The sequence below is a fragment of the Bufo bufo genome, chromosome 3 (genome assembly GCF_905171765.1).
Source record: "Bufo bufo chromosome 3, aBufBuf1.1, whole genome shotgun sequence".
Taxonomy (NCBI): Eukaryota; Metazoa; Chordata; class Amphibia; order Anura; family Bufonidae; genus Bufo; species Bufo bufo.
The window spans coordinates 551,496,483-551,515,204 of NC_053391.1; the positions used below are offsets into that span (position 1 = coordinate 551,496,483).

At 45.5% G+C, this 18,722-nt stretch overlaps 1 protein-coding gene across 3 annotated transcripts in view; it reads left to right on the forward strand.

Annotated features, from left to right (window-relative positions):
• LRCH1 (leucine rich repeats and calponin homology domain containing 1) overlaps positions 1-18,722 on the forward strand; it is a 270,741-nt gene that overhangs the window by 165,884 nt on the left and 86,135 nt on the right. For all 3 annotated transcript variants that reach the window (XR_005777698.1, XM_040425450.1, XM_040425451.1), the window contains exon 8: positions 10,450-10,558. Coding sequence is in view for 2 of the 3 variants with exons in the window: in XM_040425450.1 (XP_040281384.1) it covers positions 10,450-10,558 (109 nt within the window). In the remaining variant the exon portion in view is untranslated. The remainder of the gene's footprint in view (positions 1-10,449; positions 10,559-18,722) is intronic.

The window sequence follows — 18,722 nt, forward strand, 5'->3', positions numbered from 1 at the left end:
TATCACCACATCCGGTTGAGGACCCACAATAGCCTTGCCATTCCACGCTTCGAGATTGTGGATCCACCACGTCAGTTCGTCCCTGGTCTCTTGATCCAGCACCACGACTCTCCGTAGGAGGCCCCCGTCTGAAGATGGGCAATCTTGAGTCGCTGAAGCGCCCGGTAGTGAAGCGGGGCCGGGAAGACCGCCTGAATTGAGGAAGACAGCAGACCCAAAACACGGGCCAAGTGACGTAGAGAAACACGAGGCAACCGGAGAGTGTGACGTAACTCCCTGCGGATGGCTCGAACTTTGGACATCGGAAGACAAAGCGTGCAGGTGGCAGAATCCACCCGGAACCCCAGGAACTCCATGGATCTGGATGGTTGAAGACAAGATTTCTCTTGATTGATAACAAATCCCAGACCGGTGAGCAGGGAGACGGACAGACGCAAATGTGTCAGGAGAGTGGGAGGATCCCGGGCAATCAGGAGCATGTCGTCCAGATAAATTATCAGACGGACACCCTGACCTCGAAGCCATGAAACCACCGGCTTCATGAGCTTGGTGAAACACCAAGGGGCTGACGAGAGGCCGAACGGGAGACATGTGAATTGCCATACCTGATCCCCCCACAGGAAACGCAGAAGATCTCAGGATTGATGGGCAATAGGAACTGTGAGATATGCATCCTTTAAATCGAGTTTCACCATCCACTCGTCGGGAAGGAGAAGGTCCTTGAGCAGATGAATGCCCTCCATTTTGAAATGGCGGTATCGCACATAAAAATTCAGATTCTTTAGGTTTATAACTGGACGAAATTGTCCCCCCTTCTTTTCCACAAGGAAAATATCGCTGATCACTCCCCCGTAGGGGTTTGGAGCCCTTTCTATGGCACCCTTTTCCAGAAGGGACAAGAGTTCCGTGTCTATGAGAGTGCGAGACTCTAGGGAAAACTCTCGCGGTCTGAACGGGGGTAGATGAATTGGGGTGTCTATCAGTTCGATCTGAAACCCCCTGATTGTGGACAGCACCCATGGGTCGGAGGTGATGTGATCCCAGGCATGCGAAAAATGTAGGAGCCTGACCCCTATGCATGGGGAAGAAGACATAGGACAAACCTGAGGACTTACCAAACGGACGTCGGGAACCTGGAGCTCCTCTGAAGCCTCTGGACCTTCCGAAAGTACCTCTGGACGGGAAGAATGGAGTTTAACGTTGATCTTGAAACGTCTGGCGTTGTTGAAAGGAGCCTCGACCGGTATTACGGGTCTGAAAATGCGTACAGGCGGCCCCTTGAGCTGCCGGCCCTAGTAGAGACTCTACTCTGAAAGACCCTGCGCATACTAGATTGCGCCTTATCCAAAGCCGTAAAGGCCCCGACAAATTTGCCTAACTCCTTAATAAAGGGGTCGCCAAAAAGGAGCCCCTGCGCATCTTTGCCGGATTCAGACAAAGCCATGTTGGTTAACTTAGGCTCGATTTTCATGAGGATTGCCTTCCTCCTCTCAATTGCCAGGGAAGTGTTAACATTTCCCGTGACGCAAATGGCACGTTGCACCCAGCCCCTGAGCTCATCTGGGTCAATCTGAGAGCCATCCGCCTTGGCAGATTCCGCCAACTCAAAAATTTTTGTGAGGGGCCCTAATATATCCAAAAGCTTATCTTGGCAAGCCCGCAGGGCTGAGTCAAGGCCTCAGCGAGGGTGAAAGCCCGTTTTGGCCAGAAATTGGACCATTTTAGGGTCTACGTTAGGCGTTTCCCCGACTTTATTGGGGATAATGGGACGTGGGCATTCTTCCCTTAGTTTGTTGCGGGTCTCCTTGCACAGCGGGGTTCTAATTCTGGCTTCCAAGTACTGAGCCACATGAGAGGTAGGAACCCACTCAGCCGACCTGGGATGGTGGAGACTATCGGGGTCAAACAAGGGCTCCCCAGCTGGGTCAATAAGAGTGTTGTCATTAGATGCGACAGCACCAGAGGCCCCACTAGTGGATGGCCGGGAAACTGGGACGTAATCGTCCACATCATGATCCACCATAGCACCTGCAATTTCATCATCCGAACCATCTGGATGGAAACTCAAAACCTCCTCATCAGACTCATTATCAGAGTGATCACTAGGCTCGTGCTGATTGCGAGCAGATTTCCACCGACGCGACTTTTCTGCCTGGCGCGGACAGGCTCGTTTGCGTGTGCTGAGCACGCTCTCATGTGATAGAACAGTGCTATCAGTGACAGGGTTTCTGGAGGCAGTAGCGGCAGGTGGTGGGATGCTGGGGGAAGCCATAGGGATAAGGGCCTGAGTAATGGACTGTGTGATCACAGATGACATAGACCCCATGGCAGAAGCAATCGCATGGGATATGGATTGCTGTAGGGCCAGGGCCTGGGCTTCAGCCGGGGAGATGGACAACGACCCAAGGGCAGGAGAGGGTCCCTGGGGTATGGGGACCAGAGAGCTGGGGGCAGGGGTAGTCGAATCGTGAGCTGACATGATTTATAAGGAGTTAGTCACTCCAGAGAAAACCGTTTAGCAACAGAGACAGTCTACCTAACCTGAACTGCAGCGATGTAAAATGGCGCCGGGTAAGAAGGAGCACGGCCGCCAGAGAGAAAAGGGAACACCCCCTCCGCTCCCAGAAGCCAATCGGAGCGGAGGAGAAACGAATTGCCGCCCAAAGAAAAGAAAAAGACCGCCCAGGGAGGCGTGTCAGAGCGGCGAGGAACACCAAGATGGCGCCCGTGACAAGCCACGAGAGCCTGCAAGATGGCGCCCGAACTCCCGTATCTCGCGAGAGTTCGGGCACAAGAGGAAAGACGGTGTAGAAGAAGGATGGGGGATGGCACAGTATGCGCGAAATCACAGGCCCCAAGGGAAGACCGGAAAGAAGGGTAACCGGTAAGCCGACACTGAGTTCCCCACAGTGGAGGGGAAGGAGGAGTCAGTGAGGGGCAACAAACCCCCCCCTGAAAGCGGGAAGCGCGGCGACAACAGGGACGGATATACATATAAATAAAACTCTAAACTAGAATAAGACAAATACGGGGGGTAAACTGACAAAAAGGGTTGGGAAAAGACCCACCCCCCACAGAGGGATGAAAAAACAAAAGCGATAACAGTAAATGAGAGTTATATTAAATATCAAATATGAGCAAAAATATCACTACTTATCTGCTATGGAGCAGCAAAGAAAGAGGAAGTGTTCCCTGAGGAAGGGCTACTTATGGACTTATGGAGGGAGGGGTTACCCTTAGGGGTGTTTCTTTTATTGTTACCATGGTTACTCTTCTTGCTGCTATGGATTTTAGTAAAGGAAGAGAAAGCAATATGAAGCCTCCGTGTCTTGTTATAAAATGCTGATGTCATAAAAGTCCTTACCAAGAGTCCAGCATCTCCACATGAGCGTCTGGAGTCTAGAGCGTCTGGAATCCAGATCCCATGTGCTCATCATTGATCCGTACTACACACCTTTGAAGCTGAAGGTGCAGACCACTCAGAGCTGCGATTTTATTTTATTTTTTACAAACTTCTAACTACACTTAAAGAATATGAGAGGCGTCGAAAATGAACAATTAACCAATAAATATTCTGCATACTGTTTTTATAATCATATAATGTCATATTCGTATATTACACAATAGACACCAAGAATACTGTCTTTATGCCAAGAACCCTTCAATTATAGCTTTGATTTAATCCCCATTGTAAAATTCCAGAATACCTAGATTTATGTCTTTTTTCAGCCAAACTAACTATGTAACGAGTTACTTCTTAATTTGTTCTTTGATCTCTGGACCTCTTCCAGTATTGTCCTTCTCAGGTGCAATGTCGGTCTGATATAAATTTTCCCTCAGGGACATTTCTGCATGTAAGGGTACTTTCACACTAGCGTTTTTCTTTTCCGGCACCGAGTTCGGTCACAGGGGCTCTATACCGGAAAAGAACTGATCAGGCATATCCCCATGCATTCTGAATAGAGAGTTATCCGTTCAGGATGCATCAAGATGTCTTCCGTTCAGTCATTTTGACTGATCAGGCAATAGAGAAAACCGTAGCATGCTACGGTTTTATCTCCGGCGAAAAAAACTGAAGACTTGCCTGAATGCCGGATCCGGCATTTTTCCCCGTAGGAATGTATTAGTGCCGGATCCGGCATGCGCAGACCTTTAAAAATGAGAAAAAAATAAATACGGGATCCGTTGTGCCTGATGACACTGGAAAAACGGATCCGGTATTGCAATGCATTTTTCTGACTGATCAGGATCCTGATCATTCTGAAAATTGCCTGATCAGTCAGAAAAAATGTCATGCGTTTGCATACAGTTTGCCTGATCAGGCAGTCAGTTCAGGCAACGGAACTGCCTGCCGGAATCAAACAACGCAAGTGTGAAAGTAGCCTAAGGGCTCTTTCACACTTGCGTTGTCCGGATCCGGCATGTACTCCACTTGCCGGAATTACACTCCGGATCCGGAAAAACGCAAGTGTACTGAAAGCATTTGAAGACGGAACCGTCTTCAAAATGCGTTCAGTGTTACTATGGCACCCAGGACGCTATTAAAGTCCTGGTTGCCATAGTAGGAGCGGGGAGCGGGGGAGCGGTATACTTACAGTCTGTGCGGCTCCCGGGGCGCTCCAGAGTGACGTCAGAGCGCCCCATGCGCATGGATGACGTGTCCAATGCGATCACATGATCCATGCGCTTGGGGCGCCCTGACGTCACTCTGGAGCGCCCCAGGAGCCGCACGGACGGTAAGTATGCTGCTCCCCCGCTCCCCGCTACACTTTACCATGGCTGCCAGGACTTTAGCGTCCCAGCAGCCATGGTAACCATTCAGAAAAAGTTAAACGTCGGCTCCGGCAATGCGCCGAAACGACGTTTAGCTTAAGGCCGGATCCGATCAATGCCTTTCAATGGGCATTAATTCCGGATCCGGCATTGCGGCAAGTGTTCCGGATTTTTGGCCGGAGCAAAAAGCGCAGCATGCTGCGGTATTTTCTCCGGCCAAAAAACGTTCCGTTCCGGAACTGAAGACATCCTGATGCATCCTGAACGGATTTCTCTCCATTCAGAATGCATTAGGATAATCCTGATCAGGATTCTTCCGGCATAGAGCCCCGACGACGGAACTCTATGCCGGAAGACAAGAACGCAAGTGTGAAAGAGCCCTTAGTCACTTTTTTATTTTTGTATTACACGCGTAACAACCTTTCACTGCCATTTCAGTACCTTTGCTATTCTCCATTTTATAGAGGAGCAGTTCTGTACCCATTTCGAAGTGTTCAAAAAGATCTGTTAGGATTTATTTTCTGGTGTAAAATTATCTCTAATTAGCTGATTCATTAATGACTTCACCTTCCAGTATATAAACCTTGGAGGTTCTTTAAATATTGGACCAGATGTCGAATCCTGTAAGAATACACCAATAGGCCTTTGATCATATTAGCATGAAAATGAAAAGGTAGAGATAAACAGAGATCTACTTAGCTGAGTCTTCTTTCTAACAGCGATCGCATTTCTCACAGCATCTGGAGACCCTACTATCTCCTGTAGGCCCTACTTTAAACCTACCTGCACCATTTATGTTGTTGACCATGTTGTGCAAATTCATCCACTGCTTTACTCATTTGTAAATGATGTTCCTCATAGTCACTGCATATTCTGCAAGCTCTCTAAAAATTGTCCTTTAAGGACCCCCTAAAGGTCTGACAAGCACGAGGACTATGCAGTTGCATCAGAATATTTTTATCAGTGCCTTTAGAGCAGAGGTGCACACGTTTTTCTTATCTTAAGGGCCGCATTGTCAGACTGAACCACCCCAAGGGGCACAAAAGCAGGGGCTCCAAGCAGGTTGTGTCCCCCTTCCTTGTTTTGGAGTATAAGGTAGTAGATAACATTAGGTCATCATTATTATAATTTCCACATCTAAATAATGCATGATACAGGGATCAGCCTCTAAATTCTGTGAGATTATGACAATTGTTCAGAAACTGAACTAATGTATCCAATTCTGACCTGGAGCCATGCCATAGGACGGACACGTCATCCACATAGCGAAACCATGATTTAATATGTACAAATTACAAAGCAGCTCCTCCAAAGAGAGGTATTCTGGATCTTTACAATGGAGTCATGGAGCCCTAGGGGATTAAATGAAAGTTGTAATTTTAATGTATATTTGTAGGATTCTTGGCTTAAAGTTAGACTTTGTTCCTCTGGTGTAATATGAGAATATGACATTATGATATGATTCTGAGAACAACGTAGAATATTTATTGTTTAATAATTGTTCATTTAGATATTCCAGGCCCTCATATTCTCTGAGTGTTTTTTTGAGTTTGCTTGTTTTCAGGTTCTAGAATACACAGCGTCCTCCCTTCGTATCAGCGTGTGAAGACACCAGACTCTCCTCCGTTAGTGTGCTCCACGTGGAATATATCTTGGATATATACATTTGGACCTGATATGGACTTTTATGACGTCACCATTGGGATTTTGTTTGTAAGTTGGATACTGCATGTTGTTTGGTGAATTTGTGGATGACTGATGTTTGTTGGAGGTAGGGGACCCTCCTAGCACAAGCCTTACCCACGTGATTATTTTTTCCTTTTGGGCATCTTATTTCTGTTTACAAGTGGACCCAGCTTTTCAGCCTCAGTGACCGATCATATTAAACTGAGAAAACCTGTAGAGGATGTGTGCGCACGTGTCCGGATTTCAGTCGGAAACCTTCCTTATGCATTCCATCTTTTTCTTACTCCCATCGGTAGAAAGGGCTATTCTCATCTGCAATACAGACAAGAATAGGACATGCTCTATAATTTGAGGAACAGCCACATGGATCTGCAAAAAATATGGATGTGTGCACGGCCCCATAGAAATAAAAGCGTTATCGTGCTGCACAAAAAGAATTCAGATAGCACATGGTGAAAAATATGGTCATGTGCTTGAGCCCTAAGGGTGCCTGTACATAGAGCAGTTCAGCCATAGGATCCTTATGCGAATTACAGGCCTTCAATTAGCAGTAATCCACATGTGGATTTGGCAGCTGGACTGCATTGTGCAAGGGCACCCTAAGAAGGTACGAAGAGGAGTCCTCCCTAAACACTCCCTCACACTTCTTCTCCTGATCATATCTTTATTTAGTAATATATTATCTCAATCAAGAGCTTCATTAACCACTTTCTGACACATGACATAATAGTATGTCATGGCGGCAGGTGATTTGCGGCAATTTGACGTACTATTATGTCATGGTGATCAGGCGGGCACCTGAGCGGTGGGCGCCCGATCACTTCAGGGGCCCGGCAGTCACTGGTTGCAGTCACTGGTATCCGCCGGCATCGCGGTAAAAGCCGATGCCGGCGGATTAACCCCTTCTATGCTGCGGTCAGCACTGACCGTGGCATAGAAGGGGTTTGCGGTCAGTGGGGATCCCATCGGGATGGGAACCCGATGGGTGAGAAGGCAGCCTGATGCCTTGCAGAGGAAGCCTAGGAGATTCAGCAATAGACTGTTATTCATTGTAATACACTAACAGGCAATGCATTACAATACAGATATATTGTAATGCATTGCAGAGGGGATCAGACCCCCAAAGTTGAAGTCCCAGACAGGTACAGAAATAAAGTAAAAAAGAAAGTAAAAAAGAAAAGTCAAAAAAAGGGTTTTTAATAATAAAAAAAAAAGTTTCAAGTTAAAAAAAAACATCTTTTCCCCTTATTTTATAATCAAAATTGGAAAAAACACACATATTAGGTATTTCCGCGTCTGTAACGACCGGCTCTATAAATATATCACATAATATACGCCGTTAGATAGACACCATAAAAAAAATTGAAACTGTGCCAAAAAAATCTATTTTTGTCACCTTACATCACAAAAAGTGCAACACCAAGAGATCAAAAAGGCATACGCCCCCCAATAAAGAACCAATCCACAGGTCACCTCATCCCGTAAAAAATTAGACCCTACCTAAGACAATCGGCCAAAAAAAGAAGAAGAAGAAATTATGGCTCTCAGACTATGGAGACACTAAAACATAATTTTTTGGGTTTCAAAAATGATTTTGTGTGTAAAACTTAAATAAATAAAAAGTATACATATTAGGTATTGCCACATCCGTAACAACCTGCTCTATAAAAATATCACATGACCTACCCCCACAGGTGAACACTATAAAAATAAATAAAAACAACCAATTTTTTGGTCACCTTGCCCCATAGAGTGTAATAATGAATAATTAAAAAATCATATGTACCCAAAAATGGTACCAATAAAAACGTCAACTCTTCCAAGACCGGCAGAAAAATAAAAAAATGTGTTAAAAAAAATATGGCGTTCAGAAAATGGAGACACAAAAACAATTTTTTTTTCAAAAAAGATTTATTATGTAAAACTGAAACAAACAAAGATATCATTGTGTCCGTAACAAACTGCTCTATGAAAATAGCACATGATCTAACCTGTCAGATAAATATTGCAAAAAAAAAAAATGAAAACTGTGCCAGAACAGCGATTTTTTTTGGTTACCTTGCCTCACAAAAAACGTAATATAGAGAGATCAAAAATCATATGTACCCCAAAATAATATCAATAAAACTGTCACCTTATCCCGTAGTTTCCAAAATGAAGTCACTTTTTGGGGTTTTCTGCTGTAGGGGTGCATCATCGGGGCTTCAAATGGGACATGGTGTCTAAAAACCAATCCAGCAACATCTGCCTTCCGAAAACCATATGGAGCTACTTTTCTTCTGCTCCCTGCCGTGTGCCCATACAGCAGTTTACCAGCACATGTGGGGTGTTTCTGTAAACTGCATAATCAGGTTAATATACTGTATATTGAGTTTTGTTTGGCTGTTAACCCTTGATGTGTTGATTAAAATTATTAAAACATTGATTAAAATGGAAAATTTAGATATTTCATCTCAATTTTCCTTTAATTCTTGGGGAACACGTAAATGGTTAACAAAGTTTGTAAAGTCAGTTTTGAGTAACTTGAGGGTGTAGTTTCTAAAAATGGGTCATTTATGGAGGGTTTCTACTATGTAAGCCTCACAAAGTGACTTCAGAACTGAACTGGTCCTTAAAAATTGGGTTTTGGAAAATGTTAAGAATTGCTTCTAAAATTCTAAGCCTTCTAACGTCCTAAAAAAATAAAATGACATTTACAAACTGATACCAACATAAAGTAGACATATGAGCAATGTTAAGTAATAAATATTTTATGAGATATCAATTTCTGTTTTAAAAGAAGAGAAATAGACATTTTGAAAATTGCAAATTTTTCCAAATTTTTGGTAAATTTAGGATTTTATTCATAAATAAAGGGAAAATATATTGACTCAAATTTATGACTCTCCTGAAGTACAATGTGTCACAAGAAAACAGTCTCAGAATGACTTGGATAAGTAAAAGTGTCCCAAAGTTATTACCACATAAAGTGACACATGTCAGATTCGCAAAAAATGGCCTGGGCAGGAGGGCGAAAACTGGCCCGGGGTAGAAGGCGTTAAGAGTATTATTATAATTATTATCATCTTTTCACTGGAAATCCTATTTGTAAGGTCTTATACACTCTGCCTGTGGGGCAGGGAAGCTAGACGAAGGAGAAATAAAGAAGTTTACTTTTTATTCCAAAAACATATTAAGAGGTCAGTTGTCTTCCTATGGAAATTGACTGTAGTGGGTGCTGGAGGATGAGCATTCAGATGGCAGCTACTGATTCCCCTGCCCCACAGCTTTCTACATAACAAGAATTTCCACATTGTACTTTAAAGGGGTTGTCTCACCTAAGAAGTTGACATTTATCATGTAGACAAAGTTAATACAAGGCACTTACTAATGTATTCTGATTTTCCATATTGCCTTCTTTGCTGGCTTGATTCATTTTTCCATCACATTATACACTGCTCATTTGCAGGGGTTATGTCCACCCTGCAATCCAGTAGTGGTGGTCGTGCTTGCACACTATGGGAAAAGGTGCCGGCCTCTCTGGTGGCCAGGACTGTGGGAGCACGCATAGGCATACATGGGCAGCAGCTCCGATCTCAGCCACCTTGTATCTGCGCTGCAGCGGTGGACATAACCACTGGATACAAGTGGTCTATGTTGTTAGAGGGAAAAGTGCTAGCCTATGCCCACTCCCACGGTCCCGGCCACAAGAGAGGCCGGCACCTTTTCCCATAGTGTGCAAGCACGGCCAGCACTGCTGGATTACAGGGTGGAAATAACCCCTGGAAACTAGCAGTGTATAACGTGATGAAAAATTGAATTGTATTAACCTTCTGTACATGATAAATCTTATTTATTTGATGAAGTTAGACAACCCCTTTAAGTCCTTTGTGTGAGTAAAGCACATAAAAATGTTTGGTGCTGTTATATTTGATGTCTGAACATACATTTGTCCGAAATTGCATAGACAGGAAATTGTTAAACATGCATCTATGTCCATCTTTATTTCAGCCTTGTGACGAAGACTCTGCCAGTCCGAGCGTACCAATGTCTGATATTTTGGAAGAAGAAAATTTTGCCAAAGAAGATTTAGATCAGCAGTTCAATAATTCATTAAAAGGTAAAAGGTGTAGCACAGCAAATCAGTTAATTCTATAGGGGATTAATAACTTTTGTTTTTCCACCCAGTATTACTAAAGTGCAGATTTGTTACCCAGCAGATATATCTCACCTCTCTTTTTCAGTAAATATTTGCATTTGCAAGGAATTTTTAATTCTAGATCATCTTTTCTCATAAGGGCTTGTTCACACGACCGTGCCGTTTTTTGCGGTCCGCAAATTGCAGATCCGCAAAAAACGGATGGCAATTTGCGGAACGAAACAGGAGGCCCATTATAGAAATGCAGGACCCATAATTTTTGCAGGGCCACGGAACATAGCAACGGATGCGGACAGCACACAGAGTGCTGTCCGCATCTTTTGTGGACCCATTGAAATGAATGGTTCCGTATACGGACCATATGCGGAACGCATAAAACGGTCTATATATGGAACGCAAAATACGTTAGTGTGAACAAGCCCCAAGTCTACACTGTGTTGTTCCTCTGTTTATCCTTCTAGAAATGTATGATTATCTTGACAACTGGGTGTTACCAGCCTCCTTGTCAGTGGCAGGATAACCAGGAACACTCACCTTTGACACTGTCCTGTTCAGTCTGCAGCTGTCACCATTTATTGGCCAGTATCAGATTGTGTAGGGAATAGTGACACCCAGTTGTCAATTTATTCATAAACCTAAATATTTAGTGAATAAATAAAATTTATGGAATAAATATAATCAAATAAATATAATATAACAACAATAGGATAGTATTTTCAATGCATATACACTGCTCAAAAAAATAAAGGGAACACTTAAACAACACAATGTAACTCCAAGTCAATCACACTTCTGTGAAATCAAACTGTCCACTTAGGAAGCAACACTGAGTGACAATCAATTTCACATGCTGTTGTGCAAATGGGATAGACAACAGGTGGAAATAATAAGCAATTAGCAAGACACCCCCAATAAAGGAGTGGTTCTGCAGGTGGTGACCACAGACCACTTCTCAGTTCCTATGATTCCTGGCTGATGTTTTGGTCACTTTTGAATGCTGGCGGTGCTTTCACTCTAGTGGTAGCATGAGACGGAGTCTACAACCAACACAAGTGGCTCAGGTAGTGCAGCTTATCCAGGATGGCACATCAATGCGAGCTGTGGCAAGAAGGTTTGCTGTGTCTGTCAGCGTAGTGTCCAGAGCATGGAGGCGCTACCAGGAGACAGGCCAGTACATCAGGAGACGTGGAGGAGGCCGTAGGAGGGCAACAACCCAGCAGCAGGACCGCTACCTCCGCCTTTGTGCAAGGAGGAACAGGAGGAGCACTGCCAGAGCCCTGCAAAATGACCTCCAGCAGGCCACAAATGTGCATGTGTCTGCTCAAACGGTCAGAAACAGACTCCATGAGGGTGATATGAGGGCCCGACGTCCACAGGTGGGGGTTGTGCTTACAGCCCAACACCGTGCAGGACGTTTGGCATTTGCCAGAGAACACCAAGATTGGCAAATTCGCCACTGGTGCCCTGTGCTCTTCACAGATGAAAGCAGGTTCACACTGAGCACATGTGACAGACGTGACAGAGTCTTGAGACGCCGTGGAGAACATTCTGCTGCCTGCAACATCCTCCAGCATGATCGGTTTGGCATTGGGTCAGTAATGGTGTGGGGTGGCATTTCTTTGGAGGGCCGCACAGCCCTCCATGAGCTCGCCAGAGGTAGCCTGACTGCCATTAGGTACCGAGATGAGATCCTCAGACCCCTTGTGAGACCATATGCTGGTGCGGTTGGCCCTGGGTTCCTCCTAATGCAAGACAATGCTAGACCTCATGTGGCTGGAGTGTGTCAGCAGTTCCTGCAAGACGAAGGCATTGATGCTATGGACTGGCCCGCCCGTTCCCCAGACCTGAATCCAATTGAGCAAATCTGGGACATCATGTCTCGCTCTATCCACCAACGTCCCGTTGCACCACAGACTGTCCAGGAGTTGGCAGATGCTTTAGTCCAGGTCTGGGAGGAGATCCCTCAGGAGACCGTCCGCCACCTCATCAGGAGCATGCACAGGCGTTGTAGGGAGGTCATACAGGCACGTGGAGGCCACACACACTACTGAGCCTCATTTTGACTTGTTTTAAGGACATTACATCAAAGTTGGATCAGCCTGTAGTGTGTTTTTCCACTTTAATTTTGAGTGTGACTCCAAATCCAGACCTCCATGGGTTGAAAAATTTGATTTCCATTTTTTTATTTTTGTGTGATTTTGTTGTCAGCACATTCAACTATGTAAAGAACAAAGTATTTCAGAAGAATATTTAAAGGGACTCTGTCACCACTTTCTAACCCCCCCTTTTAAAAGTATTGTTCTCTCCATGGCGCCCTTGTGATTACAAAGGTGTTGTTATAAGATAAATTCGCCGTCTCGTTTTGATAAAAAGAGCTTTTATCTAACCTGTCAATCTTGTGGATAAGGTGCCCAGGGCGTTTCTGAAGGTCTCAAGCTGCCGCCCGCCGCCGCCGTCGTTGGTGCCCAGCTCCTCCCCTGATCCTTTCAGCGCCGCCTGAATGTAATGAAATCCGCCTCCGGCTCTCGCTCAGTGCCCCCTCCTCTTTTTCAAAGATCTCGCGCGTGCATTACATTCAGGCGGCGCTGAAAGGATCAGGGGAGGAGCTGGGCACCAACGACGGCGGCGGCGGGCGGCAGCTTGAGACCTTCAGAAACGCCCTGGGCACCTTATCCACAAGATTGACAGGTTAGATAAAAGCTCTTTTTATCAAAACGAGACGGCGAATTTATCTTAAAACAACACCTTTGTAATCACAAGGGCGCCATGGAGAGAACAATACTTTTAAAAGGGGGGGGTTAGAAAGTGGTGACAGAGTCCCTTTAATTAATTCAGATCTAGGATGTGTTATTTTTGTGTTCCCTTTATTTTTTTGAGCAGTGTTTATTAGCAGGGCCCTTACTATAAAAACAATTAATTAATCTGGTCACATATGAAATATATATAAAAAATATCCATGCACTGCGCTATTGCATGTATATAGAGCTCATTTATATAAGGGTCCTTGAAGAAGAAAGTCCTTTGTAGTACGAACTTGTTTAAAGAAACAAAGTAAGTATCTTTAATTTAAGGACACTTATATGAATACGCTTTATATATGTGAAATAGTGCAGTGGACTTTTTTTCAAGGACACTTATATTATTGAGCTCTATATTCATGCAATAGTGCAGTGCATGGAAATGTTTAATATATTTTTTATATGTGACCAGATTAATGAATTATTTTTATATCAAGGGCCCTGCTAGAATATGTATTGAAAATACTATTCTATTGTTTTATTATATTTAATTCATTTTATTTATTCAATAAATATTTATAATACAGTTTGGAGCTTGGTCACTGCAGGTGGGGGTGTGCCCACTATACAGGGTGGGCCATTTTATATGGATACACCTTAATAAAATGGGAATGGTTGGTGATATTAACTTCCTGTTTGTGGCACATTAGTATATGTGAGGGGGGAAACTTTTCAAGATGGGTGGTAACAATGGCGGCCATTTTGAAGTCGGCCATTTTGAATCCAACTTTTGTTTTTTCAATAGGAAGAGGGTCATGTGACACATCAAACTTATTGGGAATTTAACAATAAAAACAATGGTGTGCGTAACGTAACGTTGTTCTTTCATGAGTTATTTACAAGTTTCTGACCACTTATAAAATGTGTTCAATGTGCTGCACATTGTGTTGGATTATCAATGCAACCCTCTTCTCCCACTCTTCACACACTGATAGCAACACCGCAGGAGAAATGCTAGCACAGGCTTCCAGTATCCGTAGTTTCAGGTTCTGCACATCTCGTATCTTCACAGCATGGACAATTGCCTTCAGATGACCCCAAAGATAAAAGTCTAAGAGGGTCAGATCGGGAGACCTTGGGGGCCATTCAGCTGGCCCACGACGACCAATCCACTTTCCAGGAAACTGTTCATCTAGGAATGCTCGGACCTGACACCCATAATGTGGTGGTGCACCATCTTGCTGGAGTGCTACGCTGTGGGCTCTTGCTGAATGAAGCTAGGACAGCCACTGATGTTTCTTCATTAGAGACAGATTTCATGCATCCACATTTTGGCAAATCCAACACTGAACCAGTTTCACGAAACTTAGCAAGCATGGGAGATGGGTGGTCTCGTAGGGTGTCTTGCATTGAAATCTGCTGCAATGACCTGGTTACTGCGTTCACCAGGCATCAACACAATTTCTATCCGCTCCTCACGTGTTAACCTCGGCGACATGTCAATGGCTGTAAACAAAGAGAAACTTGTAAATAACTCATGAAAGTATAGTTACGTTAAAACCAAGCACACCATTGTTTTTCGTGTGAAATTCCCAATAAGTTTGATGTGTCACATGACCCTCTTCCTATTGAAAAAACAAAAGTTGGATTCAAAATGGCCGACTTTAAAATGGCCGCCATGGTCACCACCCATCTTGAAAAGTTTCCCCCCCTCACATATACTAATGTGCCACAAACAGGAAGTTAATATCACCAACCATTCCCATTTTATTAAGGTGTATCCATATAAATGGCCCACCCTGTATTTTATTATCAATAATCTATCTGTCAGTGGATTTGTCAGATAGTGGAGCACCCCCCTTATCCAAGCCTGAAAGGAGTGAGCTGCTGAAACATTATTACGATATATTATTCATAAGCCTCCAGTAGCAATAACAGAGGAATGATACAACAAATAGAAGGGGTCTCAAACACGTGACCCCTGGGTCATTCATGTGCAGTCCTTGACCACTGTTCCCTTTAAGCTGTGCAGTTGTGTAGCAATTCATATTCCGTAATTCCTTAGCTCAGAGCCTTTGTTGGCCCGCTTACTGCCGCAGCCCCGACTTCAGGTCACACTGTGGGCCACGTGGCATGTATCTTTCTGAGTTCTGGGTCCGCCAGTGCGCCCACCAGAGCAGCTCACACAGTTTCTGGCATGTGCATTTCTGGGGTGAGGTGGCCACATAATTCATACCATAAGGGCGGAACAAAGATTATTTAATTGAATTGTATTCCTGCTTTATGAATTCTTAAATTAATAAACTCAGCAATTTTGAAAACCATTGTATTTTTCTTTCTTTTAAAATGTAATTGAATACAGTCTGATTGCCTGATTGGAGTCGGGAAGGAATTTTTTATTCCCCTAAAGTGGGGAAAATTGGCTTCTACCTCAGTTTTTTTTTTGCCTTCCTCTGGATCAACTTGCAGGATAACAGGCCGAACTGGATGGACAAATGTATTTTTTCGGCCTTATGTACTATGTTACTATGTATTATAATATCTGCTAAATATAGCAAAATACAGTAGAATACATTAAAATAGCACAACCACAAGTAAATGAACACATTGGCCCAGATTTACTAATGGTAAAGTTGACTTAATGGGGTTCTCTGGGAATTAAGAAAATGAAAATATATAAATATTCCCTTTTTATAAATATTTTTCCAAATAACTTTCTTTAGTTAGAATGGCTCATTATGTCTAGGGAGCAATGATTACGAGAAAAACAATGGCCGCCATCCTGTTAGTATACACAAAACCTGTCTTAATCACACAGCAGGACAAGTTACTTCACAACACTGAGCTAAAGAACTACCTCATCCTCCTCTCTTGTCAGGGATTATGATCCTGAATACAGTTTAATGTGATATTTATCTGAATCTCTGTGGGAATGGAGTTCATGAGGAGACTTGAAGTACAGAGAGCACTTACAGGACAGACTGTGGTAATGGAGACTACATACAAGTGTTGCTGCTTATTAGCCACATCTGCTCATGAACTAAAGCTAAAGATCTTATCATCTGTATTCAGGATCATAATCCCTGACAAGCAGAGCAGAGAGGAGGCTTAGGCAGCTCTTTAGCTCAGTGTTGTGAAGTAACTTGTCCTGCTCTGTGATTAGGACAGGTTTTGTGTGCACTAATAAGACAGCGGCCATTTCTCGTGCATGGCATTGGGGGGACACAGCACCATGGGTATATGCCCAACTACCACTAGGAGGCACTAGACACAAAAAGTGTTGGCTCCACCCAGGTGGGCTATACCCTCTCCATTCAGTTTTAGACTAGTGTCCGTAGGAGGCAGACCTGTCCTGCTCTTTTTGCAGGTCCTGCTGCTTTTTTTTTTTTTCTCTCTTCTGCAGGTCTCGGTGATCTCCACCGTTATACCTGCTGCAGGCTGGGGCTCCATCGTGTTCCACTTTAGTTGTCCCCCCCTGCGGGCGCGTACTTCGGTACCATCGCCGGTCACCCAGTCCCCACAGACTGCCTCCGCAGTGGCTTGCCGGCATTCCCACGGTTCCCGTGTTGAGTCTTCCAAAGGGGTGACCCTGCGGCGCCCGAAGACATCGAATGGTGAGTATATTCCTCTGTCCCTCGTAGACATCGGACGGTGAGTATATTCCCCTGTCCCTGTTCCCTCCTGTGGCCAGGGGTCCTGGGAAGCCTCCATCTTCCTCCAAGACAACCCCCCCCTTTTTTTTTTCCTTGGTGGGGGGTTTATATTCTTGTTTCCCCTCCTTTCTCTTCCCCCTTGGTTGGTTTTTCTCTCCTCCTTGGCCACACAGTCTTCTCCCCGGTCTTCCCCGCTACTTTAGTCCCCTCATCTTCCATTCCTCGTTCCCGGCTCCCAGGTGCACCGTTTGCCCATCCCCAGGCGTCCCCCCCCCCCCTACCCTCCTCACCTAGTTTTGTGGGTCCGGAGGGCCCTCGGTCAGCCGCGATTCGCCCCGCCCCCCTCGCTCCATTCCCGGCCGCCTTATAAATCGAGGCCCCGGCTTTTGGGCCTGCTAGGCCGCGATCTTCCCGGCCCCTCCTCCTTGCTTCCCAGGCTTTTCTGACCCCGCCCGGCCCTCGGGCTATCTCCTCCACCCTTTCCTGGTCTAACGTGGGTTTTCTGTTGGAGGGGGGGGGGGGCTACCCCCCCCCCCCCCCTCTCAATTGCTTCATTTCTCCTGCAGCCCTCCTGACCACCTCTATAGTTGCTGCAGCACCTCTTAGGGGAACATGGCATCCGGGTCCAGATAAGACAGCCTCTACTGGCTGCTCTATGAGGGTCTCCTCTCCCAGCCTCTCCTCGGATTGCCACGTGTTTCACGTGCGTCCGCTGTCTACGAAGGCTGCCATGCGGTCAGCCTGTCCCTGCTTGTGTGCAGTACCTCTTCCCAGACCCCATCGTGTTCCCTGACCAATCCTTTTGTGTAGGTCCCCCCTGAGTGGGCTCCCTCCCTGTCAAAGCCATGGGAACCTGGTCCGACTCTCATAATCCTTGGGACCGCTACCTACCCAAATTGCGGCCACCTCTGCCCTCCCAGGGTCCTCCCTGCAGATGGGGCACGCTCAGATACCAGGTCCGGCAAGGGGTAGCTCACAGTACAACCTCGGGTGGTCTCAACAGGGTCCCACCCCTCCTCGGCATCCTCTGGTCCTCCCCAGGACAGGGCTGAGGCTGGTGACGAATCCTTTCCTGTCACCCTATCCGTTGCCTCTGGGGACACCTCTGCAACGATTCCCTCGGAACAGAGCATCAGGCGGTCTTCCTCCATACAGAAGCCCTCTGGGAGGTCAAGACTAACGTGCACGGAGGAACCTCTCCTATCCAGGGTTGGTATCCCCTCTAGTGGATTTTTGGATGGCGCTCCCCTGACTGCACAGGTATTCAACCGCACAGGTAAGGCAGCCGGGACGTGTTTAGCATACTGAGTCACCTACGTGGTGTCTCTGGTACGTACGCCTTCTCCTTAACAGGGGGGTACCTGCACCACTGCCATAGGCTGTACCTGACAAGCCTTCCTGGTTCCCCTATACCAGGGGCTATGCTCTACGCATTTGAGAGTGTTTCCACCGGGTCCCCATACTGGTGCTGGTGTTCGCCTCTCTACCTCATTACAGGGGGTCCCTGTTCTAGGCAAGCTGATAGCTCAGGCAAACGCCTCCTGTAGGTTGGTAAGAAAAAGCAATTATATCTGTCTGTTTCGGCCGCCTTGCTCCTTTCATAGGTAGAGTACCTACACCTACTCCAGATGCTGAAGCCAATACTCCTGGCTGGCTCTATGGTGTTCCATGCGGCACTATTTCTCCCTTCCGGGCGAGATATACAGGCCGCCTTCAATTGCCGTAGCAATTGCA